At 38.6% G+C, this 14,311-nt stretch overlaps 1 protein-coding gene across 1 annotated transcript in view; it reads right to left on the minus strand.

Annotated features, from left to right (window-relative positions):
- Window positions 1-14,311, minus strand: part of SOBP (sine oculis binding protein homolog) — a 139,130-nt gene that overhangs the window by 109,601 nt on the left and 15,218 nt on the right. Inside the window, exon 3 of the mRNA XM_028104245.2 lies at window positions 14,086-14,271. Coding sequence (XP_027960046.1) covers window positions 14,086-14,271 — 186 coding nt within the window. The remainder of the gene's footprint in view (window positions 1-14,085; window positions 14,272-14,311) is intronic.

A 14,311-nucleotide genomic window follows, 5' to 3' on the forward strand; every position in this document is an offset into this window, starting at 1 on the left:
CTGGTTTGTTTTACTTTCCTTGAGGTTCTCTCTCTACTCTGAGCCTTCCCATGTGCTGCATCCTCACCCACAACCTCAAAATCCTTGACTGATTCAGTCCTACTGCCCCTTCATTATCTTACCTTAAACCTCATCCTAGGGAGGACTTTCTTGCCCCCAAACCTGGTCAGATCACACGACACTCTGGACTTGATCATCACCAGACTGGACTGAGATTTCTTTTTAATGTCTGTCTCCTCCAGCAGACTGAGAGCCAGTTAAGGTAGAGACCATGTCTGGTTCACTAGAATGAAATGTCTGACTTTGGACCTCAGCATAAGGAACAGAAAAAGCAGAATCCTTACCAGGTGCACCTTGGGTGGTTGGATGCCCAAGGTGGGGGGGGGGGGGGCGCCTAGGGGAGGAAGCCAAGGATACCATCTTGGGTAATCACTCAGAACAAAGTTGCTTTAGTGGGAAACACCAGTGAAAAGCCCCAGAACAGAATGTGATCGTTATTTCCACTCGCCTTGGCCAAGTCCATGAACTAAGTCTTCTCAATTTAACAGAAACTTTGAGAAGTCAGCATTGGGAATGTCCCTAGAATAACAAGAATTGCCCAACTTCACCATCACTTCTCTCTTAACCAAACTTTATTTATACCTTCAAATAATTAATAGCAAACAGTTCAGTCAGGTCTAGGCTAATCCCAGAAACACAGCCACCCTCTACAAGCAAGGGAAAATACAGGGGACATTTCCTCTTATTTCCTGTTAGCATCTTAGCTCCTTGTTGACCTAGGGACAGGGTTTTCTGGAATCCTAACTAGGTCATACCCCTAGTTCCAGGCTGTGTCACGGATCAAGGGTATGTGACTTAGAATCCATGTTTAGATGGTGTCCCCAGTTCAGAAGTGAGTTCTGGCCCTGGCTCTGCCATTAATGCAACTCGGTGACCTTGAGAAGGTTGTTTAGCTTCTCCAGCCTTATTTCCTCATCTGTAAAAGAAGAAAATTTAACTCTCTGAGGTCCCTTCTAACTAAAATTCTAGGATTCTAAATCTGTCAAAATAACAAGATTCATTTAAAGGAGGGCAGCCAGAGGATATTCTTTTTCCTTTCCTTTTTTTCTTAAAGTCCTGACTTAATTTCTTCCCTTTTTATCCTTCTGTATGGCCACCACTGTTGTCCCTTGCCATTACCACAAGAGGTTTAGAAAATTCTTTGACTGATGGGACAATTTTAGAAATGGCCCTTTCTGAGCTCTCCAATATGTGCACCACCATGAATCTGGTACCCTCTTCTTACTCTTTATTATATATTTATGCTTCACTTTAAAGGGACAAACATGAATGTCCATAAAGTTTTCCATTAATGCCTTATCTTTCACTGCGGACCTCCATATACATGATATTTATCATGAGTTTCCCAGAAAACAGACTCTGAGACAAAGATATGCATGCAGGTGGTTTACTGGGTATGTGATTCCAGCAAGAAGGACTGAAGGGCACAGGAAAAGAACCTGGGGAGGAAGAAGAGCCAATATAATGATGTGTTTCTAAGGGAAAGTGGTGTTCGATCATAAAAAAAAAATTCTTTGGAGTTTATGAAATACATATTCTAGCTATTCACCCAGGGGACAAAAGAAGGAAGAGTTTATTCATCAACTTTCATGCTCCACTGACCCAGTGTGTCAATTCCTCTACACTTCCGGTTTGCACAGGTGTAAGTGCCAAAAGGATTTACATGATGCATATACTGCCACATCAAAGAAGCCTACAGCAAGGAGCTACAGACACATGCCATAAGTGTGAGGCAAGGCCCTTTCAGAATGCACATGCCCAAGCTGTCAAAGGACCACAGCAATCACTGGATTAAGAGGTGTGACCAAAAGGATCCAGAGAGATGGACAAGAGGTGTCCCACACACAGAGCTGTCATCACCGTAGAGCCTGCTTTCTCAACCATGGCACTACTGACATTTTCAGCCAGATAATTCCTTGTTGTGGGGCTGTCCCATGCATTGTAGGATGTTTAGCAGCATGGTTGGCCTCTACTCCCTATATGCCGGTAACTTGCTCTCTCCCAGTTGCAGCAACCAAAATATCTCCAGATATTCTGAATTGTCCCCTGGGAGGCAAAGCAACCACTGTGGTAAAATATTGAATATCCTACTTTTGTCACTCACCTGGTACCACTTCATTTCTCTCTACTTACATCATATCAAAAGCTGCTCTCAAGCAGACCACTCTGGGAGATGTTTATGTCTTATACTGTAACTCAACTTTCAGGTCTCACTGTGATATATTTCATGTAAATAGATGATAATGCCTTAATAATAAAGAATGATGAGATTTTAAATAGTTGATTTAAGTAGTTGATTTTGAATAGTCTATAAACAGACTAGATATGGGGGGATAATGTTAAAATTGTATTTTAGGGTTTAGTTACCTATATCAGGAAGAGTTAAAATTAAAGAAAATTTTTCAAAATCTAGGTCTCCAAGTCAAGGACTCAATATTTTTTGAGACAAGGATCTTTTTCCTCAATAATGCACATGAGGGTAGGGTCCTTATATAATGGGACTAGTGTCCCTCTGGGAAGAGACAGCAGAGAGTTGCTATCTCTCTCCGCCACATGAGAACCCAGAGAAGGTAACCATCAGTAACCCACAGAGAGTTTTTACCAGATACCAAGCCTAATGATGTTGATCTTGGACTTGCATTCTCCAGAATTGTGAGAAAATAAATTTTGGTTGTTCGAGCCACCTAGGCCATGGTGTTTGGTTATGGTAACCCAAGCTGATGAATATATTTGTCATAAATCCAGAATCTGTTTATATTTGTTTCTGAACTCCACTGCAATGATTTATATGCACATCCTTTTATCATTATTTCATTGTCTTTTTTTAATACAACAGAAATCATTTATTATTGCTCATGGGTTCCATGAGTTAGATATTTGGGAGTACTTTAGAGCAATTCTGGCTCAGAGTTGCTCATGAGGTTACAGTCAAATGTCTCTTGGGGCTGAAGTCATCTGAAAGCTTGAGCTGGGCTGGGGGACCCACTTCTAAGGTGGCTCAACCACAAGGCTGGCTGTTGATGGGAGGCCCTGTTCCTGTCCACATGAGGCCCTTCACAGGGCTGCTTGAGTTTCCTCATGCTCCCTCAAAAATGAACAATCCAAGAGAATTGGCAAAAACTGCAATAACCTTTTATGACAGCCTCAGAAGTCAGTCACACAAACCATCCTGATTCGATGTAGAAAGAAACTCCCAGGAGATCAGGATCATTAGGGCCATTTTGGAAGGTGGCTTCTATAATTTCATTTATCTGAAGTCCAAAAATAGGCAATAATAAACTATATTGCCAGTGGGGAGCATCCTGAGGTGTTAAAACTGTAGAAGAAAATAAGGCAATGATTACCATAAAAATGGTTACCTCTTGAATGGAAGTTGTGAGTGGACAAGGATCATTATTTGTGAAAAAATACATGTATATTTCATACACGTTTCCAAAAGGCAATATGTTTCATAACTGCAAGAAGAGGTTCTATAAAAAAAATTAAGCCAAAAGAGAATTGACATGAGAAACACAAAGTGTTCTTTTCTCTCTTATGCCTCAAACATAGATTAGGCTTAAAGTATGTTCAAAAAAAGAATAATAACAACAGTACAATTAACACTGATAATAACATAAAATTATTTAATTATTAATGAATTATTCTAGTCTTACAATGACTGTTGGAGATCTGGTAGTATAAGTCTTCCCCTTTTTTTTTCCTTCAAGATTGTCACGGCTATTCTTTTAGATTTTTTTTTTTTAAGATTTTATTTATTTCTTTGAAAGAGAGAGAGAATGAGAGAGAGCACATGAGAAGGGGGAGGGTCAGAAGGAGAAGCAGACTCCCTGCTGAGCAGGGAGCCCGATGCGGGACTCGATCCCGGGACTCCAGGATCATGACCTGAGTCGGAGGCAGTTGCTTAACCAACTGAGCCACCCAGGCGCCCCCTTTTAGATTTTTTAATTTTTATTTATTTGACAGAGAGAGAGAGACACAGCGAGTGAGGGAACACAAGCAGGGGGAGAGGGAGAGGGAGAAGCAGGCTTCCCACTGAGCAGGGAACCCAATGCGGGGCTCAATCCCAGGACCCTGTGATCATGACCTAAGCCGAAGGCAGACACTTAACCGACTGAGCCACCTAGGCGTCCTGTCACGGCTATTCTTAACCCTTTGCATCTCCATGTAAATTTAAGATGCAGCTTTTTAATTTCCACAAAACTTTATGCTGGGATTTTTATCAGAATTGAATATATAGATCAATTTAGGAAGAATCTGCCTTTTTAGAATATTATTCTTCAGTCCATAAGCATGGTGTGTCCCTCCATTGATTTAGGTCTTCTTTCATTTCTCTCAGAAATATTTATAGTTTCCTATATAACAATCTTGCATATATTTTGTTAGATTTTTTTCCCTGGGTATTTGATGGCTTAATGCTATTTTAATTGGTATTTTTAAATTTTGTTTTTTAATATATTTGTGGCTGGTATATAGGGATATGATGGATTTGGGGGTACTGCCTAGGTTTAGAGACCTTGATAAATGTATTCATTAATTATAATAGTTCACCTGTACATTGATGGAGAAGGGGTGGTTATAAACAAAACACCATTTCTACATTTCAAAACTTATATTTTTTTGTTTCTTTTTCTTGCCTTATTACATTATCTATGAATTCTAGTACAAAATTAAATATAAGTGGTGATAGTGATCATCTTTACCTCATTCTTGATCTCAAGAAAAGCTTTCAGTATTTCACAATTAAGTACGATATTTGCTGTAGGTTTTTGTGGGTATTTTTTGTCATATTATGGACTCTCCATTCTATTCTTACTTTGCCAAGAGTTTTTATTATTGTGTTAAATTTTTATCAAATTATGTTTCTGCATCTATTGAAAATATTGTATGAGGTTTTATTTTATTCTGTTAATGTGGTTAAACATATTGACTGATTTCTTAAACTTAAATCAACCTTGCATTCCTAGAAAAAAACCCAAATTAGTCATGATGTATTATTCTTTTGTCTACATCACTGGATTTTGTTTGCTATGATTTTTTGAGGGTTTTTGAATAAGTTCCATGATGAACAGACGTATTCCATTTTAATGTAATTCAATTACATTAAATTATCATTTTCCTTACTTCTAATGTCCTTGTCATGTCATGGGATCAAAGTCATGCTGGAATCCTGAAATGGAGTGAAAGTGTTTCTTTCTTTTTTTTTTTTTTTCCTATTTTCTAGGAGAGTCTCTCTATGTTTGGTTTCATTTTTTTCCTTAAATTTTTGGTAGAATCTACCACTGAAGCTATCTATGTCCAGAATATTCTTTGTAGAAAGGATCTATTTAATTTCTTTTTTTAAGATTTTACTTATTTAGAGAGAGCACATGAGCAGGGTGGGTAGAGGGAGAGAGGGAGAATCTCAAGCAGACTCCACAGTGAGCATGGAGCCTAACACAGGGCTTGATCTTGGGACCCTGAGATCATGACCTGAACCATAATCAAGAGTCAGATGCTTAACCAACTGAGCCACCCAGGCACCGGTTTAATTTCTTTAATAGATGCAGGACTACTCAAGTTTTCTATTCCTTCTTGTGCCTGTTTTGATAAGTTAAATTGGACATAACATGACTTCTCTTTTGCAGAAATTCTGGGAATTACTTTCAGTAATCATTACTTACGTGTAACATCAAAATTATTAGTTCTAATGACATATGGGTGATATAGTCTTTTCATTTACTCACATTTCATATTTTTTTCTAGCTGTTTTTCTAAAACTTAAATCTATTATTTCAAGTCACTCTTCCAGAGTAAAAAAATTAACAATCACTGATAGTTGTCTAAGAGGCATACATTTTCCATCAGACTTTTGGCTGCCATAATTACACATATAGGTGAGTTTTCTTTAAATATGTTCAATCAACTAACAAATAGATATTACAGCATATTAAAACAGACTCAAATCACAAAATCAGGTGGTAAATTCACTATACAAGTCACAAAATCAGGATTTTATAAATGTAATCACAGACTACCTAAGCTAAATACATCATTATTAAGATAAGGAAACTGAGGCACAGAGACACAAAGTGACTTATCTTTAAAAAAAAAAAAAGATTTTTTATCTATTTATTTGACAGAGACAGACACAGCGAGAGAGGGAACACAAGCAGGAGGCGTGGGAGAGGGAGAAGTAGGCTTCCCGCCAAGCAGGGAGCCCGATGAGGGGCTTGATCCCAGGACCCTGGGATCATGACCCAAACTGAAGGCAGATGCCTAACGAATGAGCCACCCAGGTGCCCCGCAAAGTGACTTGTCTTATTTACACAGCCAGTAAATAGCAGAGCTGGCATTAACAATCCAGGTCTCCTGATTTTTCCTCTGGTAGTCTTTCCACAACATCATGCTACCATTCAAACCACACATTTGAGGGGTGCCTTGGTGGCTCAGTCGATTAAGTGTCTGACTCTTGATTTCAGCTTAGGTCATGATATCATGGTCACAAGATCAAGCCATGTGTCAGGCTCTGTGCTCAGCAGGGAATCTGCTTGAGATTCTTTCTCTCCCTCTCCCTCTGCCCCTTACCGCCCACTCACTCTCTCTCTCTAAAATAAATAAATTTTTAAAAAAACACACTTGAACATACACAATGGAATATTACTCAGCCATAAAAAAGAATGAAACCTTGCCATTCACGACAACATGAGGGTACCATGCTAAGTGAAATAACTCAGACAGAAAAAGATAAATAACAAATGATTTCACTTGTATAAGGAATCTTTAAAAAATGAACAAACAAACAACAACAAAAGAAACAGACTCATGTAGAGAACAGGGGCGCCTGGGTGGCTCAGTTGTTAAGCATCTGCCTTCGGCTCAGGTCATGATCCCAGGGTCCTGGGATCAAGCCCCGCATTGGGCTCCCTGCTCAGTGGGAAGCCTGCTTCTCCCTCTCCCACTCCCCCTGCTTGTGTTTCCTCTCTCGCTGTCTCTCTCTCTGTCAAATAAATAAAATCTTAAAAACCATATATATATAGAGAGAGAGAGAGAGAAAGAGAGAACAAACTAGTGGTTGCCAGAGGGCAGGGGAGTAGGGGATGGGCAAAATAGGTGAAGGGGATTAATAGGTACAAACTTCCAATTATAAAATAAATCAGGGGGTGCCTGGGTGGCTCAGTCGGTTAAGCGTCTGGCTTAGGCTCAGGTCATGATCCCAGGGTCCTGGGATCGAGCCCCAAGTCGGGCTCCCTGCTCAGCAGGGAGTCTGCTTCTCTCTCTGCCCCTGCCCCTGCTCATGCTCTCTCTCTCACAAATAAATAAGTAAAATCTTTAAAGAAAAATTAAAATAAAATAAAATAAATCAATGTGGGGATGAGAACTACAGCACTGGGAATATAGTCAATAATACTGTAATAATTTTGTATGGAGATAGATGGTTACTACAAAAAAAAAAGAATGATTGAACATACTGAAATTTGATTTCCACCTTTTCAAGAACACTCAATTTTATAAAAAAAAAAAAAAAAGATAAAACAGGGCCCATATCATACCAGGTAACATTTTTAGACTTCATTTTGTGTCTTTTGTTAATCACCTTGAATTCTGAATGACTATCTTCTGGCCTACATTATGTTTATTTCTCCTCAACTGTGTAGATATAATAACAGTTCCTGATTATCTCCCTATAGACCTTCTGCTACTCCATTTTACCCTTCTACTGCCACCATGCACCCTCCAAATGCTGCTAAAATTCCTTCCAAAGTCAAACTGGAATGACGTTTTGATTATACCAAGTACACTGTAAATTCCTGGTGGTCAGGGATGATGACATATACATTTGTATTATCTAGCATAATGTGAAGCACATTCAGTAAACACATAATTGACTGACATAGGTTTTTGGATAATCCAGTGGCTACATATATGGGTTAAGGAGACATCACGCCTAAATTCAAATGTCACTTCTACCACTTATTACCTGTGTGACCTCAGGCAAGTTGCTCTGGGTCTCAGTTTCCTCATCTGTAAAACAAGGTTAATAATAGCATCCACACAGAGTTGTTCTGAAAATTAAATGAGATAATAATCTATTAGCACAATGTCTGGCCCATAATAAGTGCTCAAAAAATATTAGCTAGGATGAGACTATATCATTACTATTATTAACTATTCCTATTCCTGCCATTCACCATAATCCCTCCTGTCCTTTTTCTAAGTGAATTGGAAAATTCTCCAAATCTGAGGGTTCAGTGAACATCTTTTTTTAAAGAAATGTATCTGCTACATGAATAGTAAATCATACAAATCCCATTAACTCTAGGTAATTTTATTTAATAATCATATTTTAAAAGTTGGACAAATAAATAAATGGCAGAGCAATTTTGATTAAATCCTGTTTTCTCAATGGCTATTTGGAATATATCATTCATATGCAAGCCCCAAGAATATTGAATAACAGATAAAATAAATAATGATCATAATGCAAACCACATTCTGATTCCCACTTCCCTGCAAGTACAACTCCATGTAAGAGTTTTAGGAGCCAAAAAGTAACATGCTTATTAACTGTGGACTGCTCAGCTATATACATAGGGCTTAGCAGATCACGTGATTGTTTCCATATTCTCAGTTAAGCTAATGGTTCCTTAGAGCCCAGTTCTTATAACCCCTTAAGAATTCTAAGATTTGCCTGAAAAAATATATCATATTTCCATGACTATGACTGAATACAAATGTGGAAAGCTCACTGAGAGCAAACCATCCTGGAAGACAGGAAATGGTCATTGTTTTCAAAGAAAGTCAAGATGCTCCTGCACATAGGGAATCAAGCTCTTAGAAGCTTGATCTCATTTCCCTCCACATAAACCTGTATGTGCTGTGGGGATAGACCCTATCTTTCACTTCTCATATGGGTAGCAGGGAAAAAGAATAAGGTCACTTACCGTTTGAGGTAAAAATTGAAAAAAATATTTTATTCAAAACTGCCATATAAATGCATCCAGAGAAATATATTCCCTCCTTTTTGTACATTTAATTTCATTTTAAAGTATTCAGGGACTTAGAGGGATTCTGGACTTGTAATAGGTGAGTTGTAAGCCTTTGGGAAAGCCTGTCAAAAGACTCAGGTTTAAAATGTCATTTCCTAGATACACGGTGTTTTCTGCCACAGAACTTAGTGCGACTTCCACTAGGAAAAGTTGCTGCATTTCATCTTTTCATCATGAACAAAAATAATTACACCAATAGTTTCATTGATTTTTTTTTTTTTTTTAATTCTTGGGAGTAAAATGTCATGGAGCAAGTCTGAGACTAGGAGATAAAAATTCTGGTTCAAGTCCCAACTGGCTGCTTTAACCAGAAGTAGACAGGGTAGGGAGCACCAAGACTGCCCAACCACTGCAGAGGACTAATATCTGTCAGTGGAGCTCTACATTTGGAAAGCAGTGAACACCAATATAAAGTCTTTGTAAAAAAAAAAAATCTGTATATAAAATCCATTTTGAATGGCTTGACTTCAGTAGTCAAACCAGCGGCGGAGCAGGGTCGGCCTAAGTATTTGGATGGAGACTCACTACAGCACAGCCTTTACAATCCATGCTCAAAGTCCTTTTCTGGCACAACCGTCTTAGAATGAAGTCCTGAAGGGTTGGAGCCTATATTAAAATCTCTAATATGAGAAGAATTAGAGCAAGGTTACAATATAATTAACCTGAGTTATCTTTCAAAACTCTTGCTGATATATATTCTGCCACTTCAGACTAGGCTCATGCTGTGATTTTTAAAATTAGCAGAGAAGGAGGCTTTCATATTCATTCAAACTAAAAGGATAAAGGAACGTTTGCATAAAAAGAAAAAGGTGGTCAGTGCTTTCTATTATTTTCTTATTCTTTTAACAGTTGTTTTGTTTTTTTGTTTTTGTTTTTGTTTTAATGGCGGCTCTATATGGCAAAGCCTTATTCTGTCCACTTCCTAGTCTGCAGAAAAGTCTGTTAGTCTTATTTAAGGGTCATGGTGATTCCCTTCACTGCTTGGAGGGAAAAAAAAAAGCAAAATCGGGGCTATTACCCTGTGTTTATAACAAGTCTATTACCATAGTAACGACTGTGATGTCACAAACCCTACACCAAGGGCCAACTTCCGTTCCTGATGGGGGAAGGGCAGCTTAGCCTTGGAAATCAGACAAAACTGTATATAAACATGTGTGACCAAAGCAGGGACAATGCTTGTGGTAATCACCAAAGCACAGGGAGCTCCCCTTCTCTTCTCTGAAGAGAAGTGGGGGCAGGAACAGAAAAGCAATTCCCCGGGCCCAGAAATAAGCTACACCCACACTTCTGTATGCAGCTGTGCAAAAGGAGAGTAGAAATCCAAGCAAGTGTGGTGTCACCATGTTCCCAATCACAAGTATTCCACTGGGCCCACTGGCTGCCAAACATGGATGGGATCCAGTGCTGAGCCCGCCCAAGCACATGAAACACACTCTGGAACCAGTGCCCAACCAGATGGAGCCCTCTGGTACCTCAGAGGAGCAGCAACTTGCCTCATGATGGTGAGCATTTTAAAACCAGGCTGGGGTTTTACTCCTACTAGGTCATCCCAGTTCACAGAGTCACAGATTCTCAGGTTCAGAGAACTCATCAAGTCTCCCAAAAGATGTGGACTTTAAAAAATAACTGTTTACAGGAACACAGTGTATCCCCTGTCACTGGGGAATCTGAAGTAGCAGACTAACAAGTATTCTTATTCTGATGCAGTCTAAGGAAGTGTTGCACAAATATGCTGAAAAAGCAACTTTATATTAAAAAGGATATTGAGTCAGGAGTCAGAAGACATTGGTACTAGTCTTGGCTCAAGTACTTAGAAGTCACCTGACCTTGAGAAAGCCATTTAACCTATTTGACCTTCAGTTTTTTTATTTAACTATATCTAGCATACTATTTCCCAGGGTCATTGTGAAGATCAAATCAAATCAAATAATAATGTGAATGTATTTCATGAACTATAAAGGATTTAATACAAACATAAGGTATTATTATTGTCACATGACCAGTTTATGGTAGAACAGGAATAATTTAAATGCTAACAGTTATTTTCTTTCTAGGAATCCAAAACATACATATGATCCCTGTCTTCCCCACCCAAGAGGTGGACAGTTGCATGATATAGTCAGTTCTAAATTATTCAGGGGCTGATTAACGAGGGGCCTTTTACTTCTAGCTATTGTACCATTTATTAGTTTCCCTTGGGAATGCCTTGTTAACCTATGTACAGCTATAAAATTGACAGGGAATGTGCCTCAACTCAGTTACCCTGAATAATAACCCTGGTAAAGTTTTAACAAAAGGAGGAATTGAAATGATTAATTAGATGAAAGTTTTTGGGTAATCTGTGGGCCTTACTTATCCATGGATAATTATTCACATCACTGTCATAAAGCTATAGTCAAACTCTGACAGGTTGGGACTAAGCCAGCCAAGATACTAGCATTTTCTCATTGAACAACAGAGTGGCCCGTACCATCTTATGTATGTGCAGTAGGAATTTGAATATCAGCCATTTGTTCAGTTTTCAACAAACATTATTGGAACACCTTCTATGTGCCAAAACTCACACATACCCTGAAAACCCCACCATTTTCCTATCCATGTTGCTGTCCCTTATGATATTACATAGAGCACCATGGCAAAGCTCACGGCCTGACTCTCAGAAACTCTATTCAACTTCTTACTATCGTGAAACTTTTGCCAATCTTACCCTAGTGCAAAAATCAGCAACCTATGCTCTTGGGGCCAAACCTCCCCCTGCTGCCTTTTTTGTAAATGATTTTTTTATTAGAACACAGCCACACCCATTTGTTTATGTACTACCTACAACAGCAGAATTCAGTAGTTCTGATAGACACAGCACAGCCCAGAGCCTAAAACACTATCTGGCCCTTTATAGGAAAAGTCTGCAGACCCCTGCACTAGATAATATGACTAAATCAAAATTCATCTCTCCTGTAAGTGTTTCTGTTTAGGGATTAATGGAAAAAACTCCTTGAAAGTGGAGATCCTTTCTGTATCTTTGTCTTGTCATATAGAACCTTGGAGAAGCACAGAGTCAAGGTTTAGAGCAGATACAGAAAATTAAACACATCCTTCCCTACATTTTGTTTTCAACAGATGAGTGCTTTGGAGTTGCATGAAGACAGCATAAAACCACTGGTGTTCAGTTACTCTGGCTTCTAATTCCTCTGAGTTCCTATGTCTAAGACTTCCAAGGCTCAATTTTTGGCCTGTATCCCTTTGCATATTTATTTCCTGATCTGATGTGGAATTAGAGTTAAATGGGCGCTGTGTGCTTGAATTCCACGTGGCTGGCTCAGCAGGAAACTCCAGGGCAGGTTTTTTGGCATGCCAAAGTCATGTTAGCCTCAGCTATGCTAATTTCTAAAGCTGTTTGCTTTGCTCAAATAAATCTTAGAAGGGAATTTGCATTTGGATGCACACCTTTTTATGCACAAATTATGTGCATGATAATTCTAGGGCAGACTAAAGACTGAAAAAAAAAAGAGGCATGGTGTTTACTGAATGGCTTTAGTGTGGCAAGCACTATGCTAGGTGCTTTACATATATTTTCTGATCTCATGGCCACAATCCTATGAGATGAAACTGTGGTCCCCATTTTACAGATGGAGAAACTGAGAAGAAGAGAGCTTATATAACATGTCCATGTTCACAGAGCTGATAAGTGACAAAGCCTAGATTTGAGCCCAATCTGTCTAAATCTGTCTAAATCTGAGGCCAGTGTTCTTTCCACTTAGACACACTGCCTTACTGATCCCATTTATCATCACCACTCACCCAAGCCACTGGACACACACTGGAATATGAACCCTACATTTACAAAATTAGTCACCCCTCCCCTTCCCAGTGGCCTAGGCAAAGTATGTCTTTGGTCCTTGGGAGATACATCTGGGTCCCTCTGCATCAGAAAACAATCAATCAAAGGAGAATAGGGGCATTAAAAAGGCAAACTTTACGTGGTACACAAATTATATTAGTAATTAGATAAACACAATTTCAAGTGATTTTGACAAGTAAATGAATTTTAACATGTCTGAGGACCTCAATACGAAAGGAAACTTTTACTACTAAAATGTAGTAGGCTAAGCAAGAGAATGTATCCATACTATGAAGAAAAATGTTAGTAACACTTAGAATATGGTGTAAATATATCTATAACATAAGCCCAGGAATTTATATCTATAAATATCTTCACTGTTTATGGAAACATAACCACACACCTATTTCCCCCCACCCCAAAAAATACAAACATTCCCTTCAGTAGTTATAGTAAGTACTGCCATCAAAACTCACTATTTATCATTGTTCAACTCAATATACAGAAAAATAACCAGTGTAGTAATTAAGCATTCTAGCATAATTCTAACATTTCACAGCAAGCCAGATACAATATTATTGAACTTCTTTCTCTGTATGGAACACAGCTGTAACCTAGCTTCTATCACATAATGCTCAGCTTCATACACTGCCATCTGATTTTCTGAAAATATTAAAGAACTGATTACATTTGCATACAAGTGAAATTCAGACATCCATTTTTCTTTAAAGCTCTCAAAGAGAGTTTTCCAGGAATTAGAAAGAACTCTGTGGCAAGATGGATAAAGGCTGTTTCTAAGAAGGGCAGCCCACTCAGGAGACCTGGCCCTCACAACACCACCACATGGTTCAGTCAGTCAGTATATAAAATTATTTCACTCTTTTTTTTTTATTTTTAACAGATGATTTCAGAGAAGGAAAAAGTACTTTTCTGTAGCCAGTGGTAGGAAAAATTCATTCAGTTGAAAGTAGATTGGGGACTTTGCCTGAGTTTGCCTAACAGAGTAATGCTATTTCAAATAACACATGCGCTAACATCTCTTGTCTACAAAGTTCCTAAAACAGTCTTTTCCAAAGGTACTTTGGGCATTCAATAATTACTTATAAGATAATGACAACTTTCTATGAATCGTTCTCATTGGAAACCCCAGTAGTGACTTACCTGCTGGTGGCTTTATGAAAGGTGGAGGAATTAAAGGTACAATAATGGGCACATTGCCATGATCCTTGGACCCTGCAGGTGAGTCACTGAGTCCATTTCCTGTGGCAAGCCCTGAATAGCTTGTGCTTATATTGTATGGTGAAATAACACTGTCCTCAGGTAATTTTGGTTTTGGCAAAGAATTTTCTGTAAAAGAAAAAAAAATCACATTCAATATTATAAAAGG

This window comes from Eumetopias jubatus, unplaced genomic scaffold (genome assembly GCF_037043125.1).
Source record: "Eumetopias jubatus isolate StellerSeaLion01/CBP00866 unplaced genomic scaffold, mEumJub1_p1.0 scaffold_6, whole genome shotgun sequence".
Classification (NCBI taxonomy): Eukaryota; Metazoa; Chordata; class Mammalia; order Carnivora; family Otariidae; genus Eumetopias; species Eumetopias jubatus.